The 13,626-nt window shown below is 35.5% G+C and overlaps 1 protein-coding gene across 2 annotated transcripts in view; it reads left to right on the top strand.

Moving 5' to 3' along the window:
- tmtc3 (transmembrane O-mannosyltransferase targeting cadherins 3) overlaps window positions 1–7,999 on the top strand; it is a 38,483-nt gene extending 30,484 nt beyond the window's left edge. For both annotated transcript variants that reach the window (XM_065291777.2, XM_065291776.2), the window contains exons 12-14: window positions 2,136–2,305; window positions 2,970–3,196; window positions 5,868–7,999. In XM_065291777.2, coding sequence (XP_065147849.1) covers window positions 2,136–2,305; window positions 2,970–3,196; window positions 5,868–6,712 — 1,242 coding nt within the window. In that variant the 3' untranslated portion in view covers window positions 6,713–7,999. The remainder of the gene's footprint in view (window positions 1–2,135; window positions 2,306–2,969; window positions 3,197–5,867) is intronic.
- The last annotated feature ends 5,627 nt before the right edge of the window (window positions 8,000–13,626 follow it).

The following is a 13,626-nucleotide window of genomic DNA, read 5'->3' as shown; positions in this document are numbered from 1 at the left end:
ATTATTAGATACAGTATATAATCTGTCACATGCTTTCCAGTTTATTTTTTATCTGTAAGAGATGTCAGTTAAGGTCAAATTTGATTTGTCATCTAGTGTTATGGTAGAAACTAAAGATGCACTGATATAAAATTTTTGTATATCTGATATCTGCCTTCACTGCAAAATGACTTGCTTACTTACAGTAGTTAGTATTTTTGTCTTGTTTTATGCACAAATATCTAAAAATTCTCAAGTCAAGATGCATTTTCTTGATTAGCAAAATAACCTAAGAAAATGTGAAGAAGTGTAGTTTTAAGAAAAAAATATCAAATTTAAGTGAATGTGGATTAAACAAGCAAACAATCTGCCAATGGGTAAGCAAAAAATCACGAAAAATTAGCTTACCCCATTGGCAGATTTTTTTTGCTTGTTTTATCCACAAATTCACTAAAATTTGATAAATTTTGTCTAAAACCACTTTTTTTCTTATGTCATTTTGCTCATCAAGAAAAAACATCTTGATTTAAGAATTTTTAGATATTTGTACTGAAAACAAGACAAAAATACTAATATAAAAAAGTCATTTTTTGCAGCGTACGACTTGCGTATTTATGTCTTATTTTTAGTAGAAATATCTAAAAATTCTTAAATAAAAATCTATTTTCTTGAAGAGCAAAATGACCTAAGCAAATAAGTCTAAATTTAATTGAATGGTTGCTTAAAACAAGCAAACATATCTGCTAATGGGGTGGGACACAAAATCACTTAAATTTGATATTTTTGGTCTGAAAAACTAGATTTATTTTCGGTTGTTTTGCTCATCAAGAAAAAGCATCTTAATTTAAGATTTTTTTATATTTTTACTGAAAACAAGACAAAAATACTAAGTAAGAAAATGATTTTCAAGAAAAAAAATTATTTGTATTTTTGTCTGGTTTTCAGTAAAAATATCTAAAAATTCTTAAATGAAGATGCTTTTTCTTGATGGGCAAGCCAATCCAAGAAAATAAGTCTAGTTTTTAGAACAAAAATATAAAATTTAAGTGATTTTGTGCTTAAAACAAGTAAAAAAATTTGCCAATGTGTTAAGCTAAGAAAAAATGTTTTTTTTTGCTTACCCCATTTTTTTGCTTGTTTTATGCACAAAATCACTAAAATTTGATATTTTTGGATTTATTTTCTTGGGTTGTTTTGCTCATCAAGAAAAAGCATCTTACTTTAAGAATTTTTAGATATTTTTACTGAAAACCAGACAAAAATACTAAGAATTTTTTTCTTAATTTTTTTTTGCAGTGTAGTAATTTTTTTAAACATTTTCTATACATACAGCTCAAAATTTCCTGTTCTATTTTGATTGACAGGATATATTGGACATGACTATCAGCTGTTTCTTAAGCTATCGGCCAATAGTGTGAAAATTTGCTTTTATCGACCGATACGATTATTGTATTACGACTATATATCTCTAGTAGATATCCGTTTTATCTTCAAGTGTTCCTGCTCACCTTACATACTATAGCACCAACGACACTTATAGTATATACTACAAAGTACTTATGCAATGATGTTACCATTTTTCAAAGCCATTGTCTGCATGGTTGGTTTATCTTCCGTTGAGATATCACTATCTCTACGTGAATGTTGCAAAACTCACCTGGTGTTTTCCAAGTGAAAGTTCCAAGAAAGTTGGAATCTGGTCTGCATCATATATCAGCCCAATTCTGTGTCTGTCTTCTTATCCTACTAAAAGCTAAAATGCCGATGAGGAAAATTGAAACCATATGATCAGATATGTAAACCCATATGGATGATGAGCCTATTAAAACATCTCAAGGTTTCAAGTTATGCATCATTTAACCACTTGATAGGATACTTATAAAAAACACTTACAAGATATTGGCAACACACTTGCACATACTTTTAAACTGTTCTGAACTATTGATTTATTGTCATGGCCTAAAACTGGCATGTCTGTTTCAAATACATCGCCAGTGGCCTTTGAACTGCCCATGGGTCCATATTTTTCGTAGAAAACACATGGAAGAAACACATTGAAAATATTATTACCGCACAATGCGTCAAAAGGTATGCAAATATAATGTGCTTTAAGCCTCAAATGTGTTGATGCTAATCTTTCCGAAACACCTCGCCAGATCATTCCAGGAAAGAAGTATGCAACACGAGTGGCTCCCAATCATTTGAACGTCTACATTAACCTGGCAAACCTGATTCGGACCAACGATTCTCGTCTGGAGGAAGCGGACCAGCTCTATAGGCAAGCCATCAGCATGAGACCCGACTTCAAGCAAGCTTACATAAGTCGGCAAGTAAACGTTTTTGGTGACCGTGTCAAGAATGCAGCTGTATACTTGCATGCTTAGTGATCGGGGCCAAACTAAACCAAATAAGTGATCAGTCGTGTTTTGAGACAGTATGTTGGCTTTGATAAGGTTAATAAAAGTCGTAAATCAAAACGCCTAAATTATTGCATTGAAAGAAATGTATGCTTTTGCACTTGCTGGATAACATTCAACTTATGCATATATGTCAAGTAAATATGTCTCGCCTTAACTCTTTGGACTTATTTGGTATCTATAGGAAAATATTTCTCATAGATATGAAGTGAAATCAAATGCCATGCAGATGTGAAAGATGTTTTTCTTACATTTTGCATCAAGTGAAAATTGATTTTGTCTTCAAACTGTGATTTCTTTCTGCATGTCTCATCCTGTTAATGAAATGTTGATCTGATAGGCTCTTAAAAGTGGATTTTCTGGAATGCCACGGTTCTCATGAACATCTAGTTTTTTTTTCTTCTTAGCCACACTGCGAGAGAAAAAAATCAAATGCATACCTACGTATTTCTCGAACTATTTTCTTAGAAAATACCCCTCCGAAAAAACTCTTTCTTGTTATACATATGTCTTAGATTTTCAAAATGTCCTGTTAGAGATATTTAAAAAATGTCTTCCCTTTCTCATACTCAGAGGGGAGCTGCTGTTGAAAATGAACAAGCCAAGTGAAGCGAAGGACGCCTACCTAAGAGCACTGGAGTTGGACCATAACAACGCGGACCTCTGGTACAACCTGGCCATAGTTAATATCGAGATGAAAGATCCCTCAGAAGCTCTGAGAAACTTCAACCGTGCCCTGGATCTGAATCCATACCACAAGCTGGCTTTATTTAACTCGGCACTTCTCATGCAAGAGTCAGGTGTGTGGGAAAATAAGACGTTCAAATAAAGTTGCAAAATATTAAACTTCCTTTCTGATTCTTGATTTGCAGTCAAATGCCTGAAGCAATGCGGTGGCTGCAGCTTTTGACTCATATGAGGTCAAGACCTTAAAGGAAAACACCACAGTTTTTCAATATTTTACTATGTTCTTACCTCAACTTAGATGAATTAATACATAGCTATCTTTTTTTAATGCATGCACTTTTAATCTTGGTACAGCGTGTCGTGGATGTGTTAGCATTTAGCCTAGCCCCATTCATTCATATGGCTCCAAACCAAAGTTTTATTTTGTACAACCATACTTACTCGTGTAACTACTCATGTAACAGTCTTTAAATAGGGAAAACATGGAAGTCTTTGGTGGCTTCTAAATTCATCCCTGTTTGGATCCTAAGGAATGAATGGGGCTAGGCTAAATGCTAACACATTCACGACACGCTGTCCAAAGATGAAGTGTATGCATTAAAAAAGATAGGGATGTATTAATTCATCTAAGTTGAGGTAAGAACATAGTAAAATATTGAAAAACGGTGGTGTTTTCCTTTAAACCAGGTTGTAAATTTATGGGTTCTGTGCGTGACACTCAATGTTAAGGCAGTAACCTCTTGCCTGATTCAGTGATGCTCTCGAACCTGTAAATGTTAGGGGTTGATCCAACAGCAATAACTTTAAATCAAGTGACTCATTGACCCTAACCCTGAGTTTAATGTCGCTTTTTCACTCTCAGCTTTGAAAGGCTGGAAAGACTGATGGGTTCGTGCGGTATGAGCTAAGCTTTAGCTGAAATCAGTTTGTCATTTGCCTGAGATTAACACACCTACGCTGCCGCAATGCAAATAATGCGAATACAACGGCCCTGTTTACTCTTGGTTTTAGGGCTGCTGTTTAATCATGTGACCGAGGAAGCATGTCGTGATCAATTCACAGGCCCGCTTGACACCGCTGTTATTCTTTCAATTGGTTTGGTTTTGCCCAAAGCAAGTTTGCCTAATACGTCAGTGTGAATATAACTTCTTTCCCCGGTGATGAAATGACGACACTCCTTACCCTGCCTCTGACCTTATCGTTGCAACACAGGACGAATAACGCAGATCTTGCAACAAAGCCAAGTAATCAAAATGCAAGTAATAAAAATGTCAGGCATTCTTCTAAAGAAGTGTTTATTATTTGGACAAGGTGCCAATTCAGTGCAAATACCTTTACTGAGCAGTTTATTTAGTTTCTCTATTTATGTCAATCAGAGATGTACTATTTTCGTCTAAGGCTGTGTTTAACAGTTGGAAATGACAGAGTTTGTATCTACCCGGTGCGTTTTAGGTGTTTTTCCCCACCCCTGCTAGTCTGGTTCTACAAAACACTTTGCAGTGTGGTGCTCATGTGGACGGCACGGTTTAAAACCAGCTTGCGACATCAAATTTAATCTCATTTATCTTTGTTTCCTTTCCGCTCCACTAGGGCTGCACGATATTAAAGAAAATGCGATATAATCAGTGGTGGCCGCTGACTTCTTTTGAGAGTGTGCACGATGGAAAGCTTAATTAAAACATGTTTTTAGCCCATGTCATGTCAAAATATGTTTTTGGTGCGTCATGTGAACCTATGAGCATCACGCGTCATGTCAAAATACGTGCCTGCTGCAGACTCCTCGAAGGGGTTTATGATAAAAGAGACCCTCGCGTTTGCCAGATACTCGTTTAATCTTGTGTAATCAGAGTTTAGTTCATTTAGTCTTTTGAGTATTTTTTTATCATTAACCCTTTCGATGCGTCACCGGCCGCCACTGGATGTAATGCTTTAAAGGGACACTCCACTTTTTTAAAAAATAATCTAATTTTCCAGCCCCCCTAGAGTAAAATATTTGATTTTTATAGTTTTGGAATCCACTTTTTTAAAAAATAATCTAATTTTCCAGCCCCCCTAGAGTAAAATATTTGATTTTTATAGTTTTGGAATCCATTTAGCCGATCTCCAGGTCTGGCGGTACCACTTTTAGCATAGCTTAGCATAATCCATTGAATCTGATTAGACCATTTAGCATTACGCTCAAAAATACCCAAAGAGTTTTCCTATTTAAAACTTGACTCTTCTGTAGTTACATCGTGTACTAAGACTGACAGAAAATTAAAAGTTGCGATTTTCTTGGTAGATATGGCTAGGAACTATATTCTCATTGTGGCGTAATAATCAAGGACTTTGCTGCTGTAACATGGCTGGAGGAGGCGCAATGATATTACGCAGTGCCCGAAAATAGTCCCCTGCTATTAAAAGATACTAAGGAGACTATTTTCGGCTGCTGCGTAATATCATTGTGCCTCCTGCAGCCATGTTACGGCAAGCAAAGTCCTTAACACGATGTAACTACAGAAGAGTCAAGTTTTAGATATCAAAACTTTTTGATTATTTTTGAGCGCGATGCTAAATGGTCTAATCTGATTCATCAGCCTAAATTCTGATTTAACTTAACTTATAAAAGTATTACACAACATTGTGATATATGTATTGCAATATGCGCATATTTGTTGTTTCGATAATTTCGAAATTCCTATATTACCAATTAATTTAATTGCACGTTAATTTAATGTTTAATTGAATTGTAATAAGTATCATCAGGTTTGATTTGTCACTTAATTGTTTCTGCTTTTTCAACAGGCGAAGCAAAACTTCGTCCGGAGGCCAACCGTCGCTTTCTCACCTACGTAAAAGAGGAGCCTGACGATGCTAACGGCTACTTCAACCTGGGCATGCTAGCAATGGACGCTAACGAAAACGAAGCAGCCGAGCGTTGGATGCGAGAGGCCATTCGCCTGCAGCCCGGCTTCCGCAGCGCTTTGTTTAACCTGGCGCTGCTCTATTCCCAGTCGCAGCGCGAACTGGACGCTCTCCCGGTGCTGGACGAACTGCTACGCTTCCACCCCGAGCACGTCAAAGGCCTGATTCTCAAAGGCGACATCCTTATGAACCACCGCAAGGACACGCATGGCGCCAGAGCTTGTTTCGAACGCATCTTGAACATGGACCCCAGCAACGTGCAGGCCAAGCACAACCTTTGCGTGGTGCACTTCGAGGAACGAGAACTCCAGCTCGCCGAGCGCTGTCTGATGGAGACGCTTGCCATGGCGCCGCACGAACAGTACATCCAACGTCACCTCGCCATCGTACGAAACAAAATGGCCGCCATGAGCGCGGCAGGGGAGCCGATCGTGCCGACAGGGGGAGGCCATGGGTCTGGTGAAGACAACAAGCATGCGGAGGAAGGACAGGGAGTTGCCTCAGGAGCAGGGGAGGGGGCCAGGAAGGAGAAGAATTTGAGGAAATCCTCCCCCGCAGAAAGCATTGACGGCCAGGGCCACGGTCAATCAAAGAAGCTGGATGTGGGCCAGCCTGACAAGCGGACTAAGAGCAAATCCACAAAAGAGATTAAAGACATAGAAGAGAAAAGGGCCGCTGCCTTGAAGAGACTAGAGGAGATTGAACGCATATTAAGCACTGATTAACCTTGTTTATCAACCACCGTGCTATTTTTATATAACTATTTGAAGCGCGAATGAGACTTTTCCATTTTCAGATCGACCTCTTGTTTATGCATGTTCATTGCGCTTTTGTTGTTTCCTTTCACTGTAGGGTACATCTCATTTTTCATGGCTTTAGTTAGGTAAAGCTGTGGATCTGAACAGGAAAACAAGCTTAACGAAGCACAATACTAGGTACGCTTCATGTAAACCCCTACAGAAAAAATGATGGATGCGCAACATCTGCATCTTATTGTAATCATGTCGTTTATTTATGATTGTCTATGTATTGAATCACTGGATTAGTTTTAGCCACTTTGATATGATATGTTACCACTAACAAATTATGAAATGCATATTACCCATGATCACACATGACTACAGCATCAAAGCCAGCCTGGTTTTTTTTAAACAGGGTGGTCCGTCACAGGGCTGTTGGGTTTTAATACAGCATGTCCCTTCTGCTCGCCTGATTTCCGCTTGCATGACATCACCACGCTTCCTCGCATTATTATTCACTGCCGTTCGTTCACGTGTCATAGTCGGTGTTATTTCGATACATACTGGTGTCAGTGTTTAATTCTATCCTCTGACATCATCTTAATGTAGATCATGGTCACCTTCCTCTACCCGTCGGTGTAGCTTCTGTTGTTTCATTGAATATTAACTTCAGGCTGTCCCATATGGTTTTTATAGCGCTGGTGCTCTCATCTGATTTCACAGCTTGGTCATGCAGAAACAGACTCTTGCTTTCATTTGGGCAGCAGGGTCTTTTCTTTCAATGGTTTACTGTTTCCCTTTACACAAGATCAAACAGTATTTTTATAATGAAGCATCCAAACGTCATTTAAAACCATAATTGAATGTGAATAACACCGTGTAGGTCAACCGTTTAAGGATTCATTTAACATTTGTATTGGTTTTTAAGGCGGTATTACTAACGTGTTGTTTTTAATATTCGACTGCGCTGCAGAAGAACGGCGAATAGCCTTGTTGGGTGTATTCTTATCTTTCCTGTTAAGTTAAAACGCCCAGGCACTCCAGCAGGAATGCCTGAAGCACAGTGGCAAACAATGTTGCTGTTTTACCGTTTACTTTTGAAGGCTGGCCCTGAAATATCTTCCCCTGTGACCTCTCTGAAGATCTTCACAGGAGAACGAGGTTACCTGAGAGCACGCCGATCCCTCAAAGCCTTTAGGGGAAGTGCATTTAAAACATTATTAACACTAATGCATACGTTCTCTACAGATAATAAAACCACTTGAAGTATTACCTATTCCCTTTTATTGTATCAAGTAAAAACACTGCAAAAAATGACTTTTTTACTTAGTATTTTTGTGTTGTTTTCAGTAGAAATATCTAAAAATTCTTAAATTAAGATGTATTTTCTTGATGAGCAAAATGACCTAAGAAAATAACTCTAGTTTATAGACAAAAAATATAAAATTTAAGTAAATTTACAAGCAATAATTTCTTTAAGTTTTCTTTTTTCTTAAACACTTTTTAAGCACAATTTAAGCAAAATTTTCTCACCCATTGGCAGATAATTTTGCTTGTTTAAAGCACAAATTTACTTAAATTGTATAGTTTTTGTGTAAAAACTAGACGTATTTTTTTAGGTCATTTTGCTCATCAAGAAAATACATTTTTATTTAAGAATTTTAAGATATTTCTACTAAAAACAAGACAAAAATACTAAGTAAGAAAGTAATTTGTTCACTACAAAAAATATTTTAAAGAAAAAAAATTCTTAGTATTTTTGTCTTGTTTTCAGTATATTAAAAATAAAGGGTATCCCGCACACACTGCAGAAAATTTGTTTCAAGAAAACATTTTCTTAGTATTTGTGTCTTGTTTTCAGTAAAAATATATAAAAATTCTTAAATTAAGATGCTTTTTCTTGATGTCCAAAATGACCCAAGAAAATAAGTCTAGTTTTTAGACCAAAAATATCAAGAAAAATTTTCAAGATTTTTTGCTAACCCCATTCGCAGATTTTTTTTTTTGCTTGTTTTATGCACAAAATCACTTACATTTGATATTTTTGGTCTAAAAACTAGATTTATTTTCTTGGGTTGTTTTGCTCATCAAGAAAAAGCATCTTAATACACTGCAAAAAAGTATTTTCAGGAAAACAAATCTTAATGTTTTTGTCTTATTTTCAGTAAAAATATCTAAAAAATTTAAGTACCTAAAAAATTTTAATTAAGATGCTTTTTCTTGATGAGCAAAACGAACCAAGAAAATAAGTCTTTATACCAAAAATATCAAATAAGTGATTTTGTGAATAACACAAGCAAAAAAATTCTGCCAATGGGGTAAGAAGAAAAATCTTGAAAAAAATTTTAAACACAAAATTCAAGAAAAACTCAAGAAAAATTAGCTTGCCGCATTGGCAGATTTTTTCGCTTGTTTTATGCACAAAATCACTTAAATTTTATATTTTTGGTCAAAAAAACTAGACTTATTTTCTTGGGTTTTGCTTATCAAGAAAAGGCATCTTAATGTAAGAATTTTTACTGAAACAAGACAAAAATACTAAGAATTTTTTCTTAAAAATACTTTTTGCAGTGTATCAAGTAAAAACATTGCAAAAAAATTATTTTCTTTCTTAGTATTTTTGTCTTGTTTTAAGTACAAATATTTTCCTGATAAGCAAAATAACCTTAAAAAGGAAAAGTTTTTTTGTAAAAAAATATCACATTTAAGTGGAAGCAAAAAAAATAGGTTGAGGAAAACACCACCGTTTTTCAATATTTTACCATGTTCTTACCTCAACTTAGATTATTAATACATACCTATCTTTTATCAATGCGTGCATTTTAATCTTTATACAGCGCTTCTTGAATGTGTTAGTATTTAGCCTAGCCCCATTTATTCTTATGGCTCCAAACAAAAGTTTTATTTTGTGCCACCATACTTACTCGTGTAACTATGTAACAGTCTTTAAATAGGGAAAACATGGAAGTATTTGGTGGCTTCTAAATTCATCCCTGTTTGGAGCCATAGGAATGAATGGGGCTAAGCTAAATGCTAACACATTCATGAGGCGCTAAAGTGCACTAAAAAAGATAAGTATGTTTTAATTTGTCTAAGTTGAGGTAAGAACATAGTAAAATATTGAAAAATTGTGTTTTCCTTTAAGCAGAAATTTACTTAAATTTGAATATTTTTTTGCCTAAAAACTACACTTATTTACTTGGGTAATTTTGCTTAATAAGAAAATGCATTTTGATGTAAGAATTTTTTGATGTTTTTACTTAAAACAAGACAAAGATACTACGAAGCAAGTCAATTTTTGCAGTGCAGTATTATGCACTGATGTGTTTTTCATAACACACACAGCTACAAATTGCCTGAGCTGTGTGATCTTTTGTTTTTGGCGGCATCTGCATCTTGTTTATTTTATTGATAGTTTGATAGTCTGAAGACAGTTTTACGTATCATTTATTATATTCATGTTCGGTATTGCGAGTTCAGCTCTCTCTCCAGTTAGTTACCACAAAATCATCAAACTTAAATCTTGCTTTGCTGTTTTTAATGTGACAATATTTCAAATTCCCCCTCTGCTGGAACCCTTATCAAGTTGACGTTTAATACCGTAAAAGTTAAAGTGCACAGATCACTTCATTTGTTGCATTAGATGTGTTTTTTCCCCTCTTTGAGTTACAGTGTTCACTACTTTATTTCTTCATTTGAATTAATGTCCCAAGTATTGAGTGGTGGCGGGTGTAGGGTTTTTCAATAAAAACTGATTCCAACAGAAATATCTCGTAAATGCTTTTTTATGCATTCTGGCATCTGCAGACAGCTAGGGTTAGATTGCAACCGCATTAATACGTGCAGTATTGATGTGCCCGCAGAGATCGGTTTTCTGCAAGATCTGCCGTCCAAGGTTAGTTACTATACACACCTGTGACTCGCGTGCTGCCCAAAGGCTGTATCTGTCACTTTGCTTGTCGTCAAGACCTCGGGTTTCAGCCACAAACCCTTGTCGCAATACCGCTCGCTGTAACGTGATATAGGAGTGGCGGCGCACACTGCAAACAAATGGCACTTTGTTGCAATTGTTGAACAATTTGGCACGACATTGTAATCGGAAATGAACCATCTTTGTGTAAACCATTAACCCCGACTGGCAGAGTTTGAGGCAAATAGGCTTACGATAAAGAGTTTGAGGCTCATAGCTAAGATTTGTGGGGAAAGTGAGATCCGTCGCGCACGTACATGGTATCTGGCAGGCCGGGAATCGTAAACCACAGGAATTGAGCATTAAATAGTCTGCAGATCTTTCCAGACGTTCACGAAACAAGATTGTCATCGCATTGACATTTGATAACACAAGATGTTTAATATGATTATAGTTTCAGTCCATGTGAGAGCTTGATTTATGTTATTGGATTAAAAGCTCAATGACTCTTTTGTAGTGGTAATGCCTGATTATGTTTTAAATGCCATTTGGGAATTCACAAACCACTCCATGCCCTATATGGAGGGGAATGAAGATTAACTGTTTGAGATGACGTACAATGAAGGACCGTCAGTCTGTGTCCTTTTGATTCCCAGGGAATCGAACCCACACCGTTTTGTTCACCTTTTCATTAATACAATTACAATAACCGGTATAAAATCAAAATTGGCCTTGCATCTATTTTCGCTGACATCATCAAGCACATCTTGCCTCTTTTCCTCCGACCACCTCTTTCTGGTAGCTTTCGTAATATTCATTTTTCAATTAAGTCCCACCCAACATTTTTCTCAGACATATAGGGACTGCATAATATATAGCTTGCAAGCACCACTTTTCAAAGCACTTCAGAACTGGTAGCTTGAATCAAAACTTGAGTTTGCAAGAAAATGCAAATCTTTTCAGTGAACTATACTGACCATGAATGGTTTACATGTCAGCGTTATTGTCTTTGCGAAACTAATCCTTCCTTGCTTGAAAAGAAATGAAAGGAATTTAGCACTTTTTTGAAAATGGTTCATCAGCCTGTCATGACGTGGTGATAGACCTTCCACCCCAGAGGCGCTCGTGTCTTTAAAGTTTGAAGTGTTCCTCAGACAGTATTTTTTTGTGCTCACAACACCAGTCTGACTGCATAGCTTGTTCAGTCACAACTTGCTTTCACGTTTCTAATGTCCTTTTTTAACTTCGTCATATCGTTCAGATTCTCACAAGTGTAATTTAGTCGATGCAAACGTATGAATCAGAGTTTTATGAAATACTTCACACATGTGTCAGCTCTATGAGTCACTGCCCTTTCATTTCATATTATTAGCCACAGTTGAGCAGCTTTCCTATCTTTTAAAGGTATATGCTCAAAAATACAAAGTTATCAGACCCTCCAGGCACACTATATGTAGAGCCACTGATAGCATATAAGGACAAATTAGGATGTTTAGGCTAACAGGACTTGTGTCATTAGATCAAAATGCTCTCTCTGAAAGCAAAAGAGTGTTTGAACTTTGTTGACCTTTAGCTATTAAATTACTTAATGAATAATAAATGAGCTGTGCATTTGAAACGGTTGTTTGGAGGCTTAATAATGCTGCCATTGAATTAAACAAGCAGCATGACTTGTTTTCTGGTCCCATTACCGCAATTGGTAGAGCAATTGTGCTGCTGTGCAAAATTGTTGGTTTGATTTCTAGAGAACGTAAAATGATCACTTTACACTGTAAAAAGAGAAACCTGCTCTACTTGAAAAAAAATCAATTGGTAACACAACACCTAAAGAAAAGTAGTTTTATAAACTTACATTTTCTTACTTTAAGTGAAAAATGTAAAGTGATTTTTTTTTACAAATTGACTTTAATTGATAACACAAAATATTTCCACTTAAAATGAGATAATTTAAGTTGAAAACACTTAACATTTACCAATTTAAGTAATTTAATTTGACCTAACTTTAACTTACAGGGTAAATGCACTGCGAGTTGCTTTGGATGAAAGCATTTGCCAAATGCATAAATGTAAAGGTAAAAATAATGTGAAATATATTAAGCATATATAATAAAACATTTTGTAACAACAAACTTTGCTAATAATATATGTTATTATTTTAAAAGCGGTCAAATTTAAAATGTACTTACAATAAAAATGAACTGAAGTATTTTAAAATTGTTTTCTATCAAATACAAAAATATATGATGGAAATGTGCTACAGACAAATTGCATGTTCAATATCAATACCACCAAAGAGATATTGTTACAGTAAAAAAAAAATCATCTTTTGTTTGTAAACCACAGTAACAGTACAGTAATTCACTTTAAATTGAAGTCATATACAGTACACTTTAAGAAAAAGGTTCCTAAAAGGTTCTTTTTTGGTTCCATAAAGAACAGTGAAGTTGGATTAATAAAAAAAAGTGTTACCAATTGAATTAATTTGTTTAAGTACATCCAACTTTCACTTTTACAGGGCATTTGTAGTGAAAAATGGTTCCTCAGACAAAAAAATGCTGCAGTCCTGCATGCAAATTGGCAATACTTCGACTTTATTTATTTGTATAGACATCAAAGGCTTAAAATTTCAATTGGATCTACTATTTTAAGTTTTTGATTAATATATAGTTGACATAATTTATAAACAAGCTGAAATTGTTTAACTTAATTTGATAAGTTAAAGTAAAACAAAACATATATTAATATAAATTTTACAGTGTAAGAAATTAGCAACTTAAATTTGGCAATCAAAATTGGTTCTTCTATGGCATCACTGTATGCATTTTATTTTCAATTTTTAAAAATTATTTTCAAACCAGCATTGGAGGACGAGGCCAGGCGCTGGGTTAAATTATCCCAGAAAATGTTTATAATTGATCCATCAATGGGTTAAAACCACCCAGCATAGGTTAAATTACAACCCAAGGGACTGAGTTCGTCCCTTTTTGAC

The sequence above is a fragment of the Paramisgurnus dabryanus genome, chromosome 23, assembly GCF_030506205.2.
Source record: "Paramisgurnus dabryanus chromosome 23, PD_genome_1.1, whole genome shotgun sequence".
NCBI classification, from domain to species: domain Eukaryota; kingdom Metazoa; phylum Chordata; class Actinopteri; order Cypriniformes; family Cobitidae; genus Paramisgurnus; species Paramisgurnus dabryanus.
The sequence above is the reverse complement of the archived record's forward strand: the minus strand, read 5'-3'. Positions and strand labels throughout refer to the sequence as shown.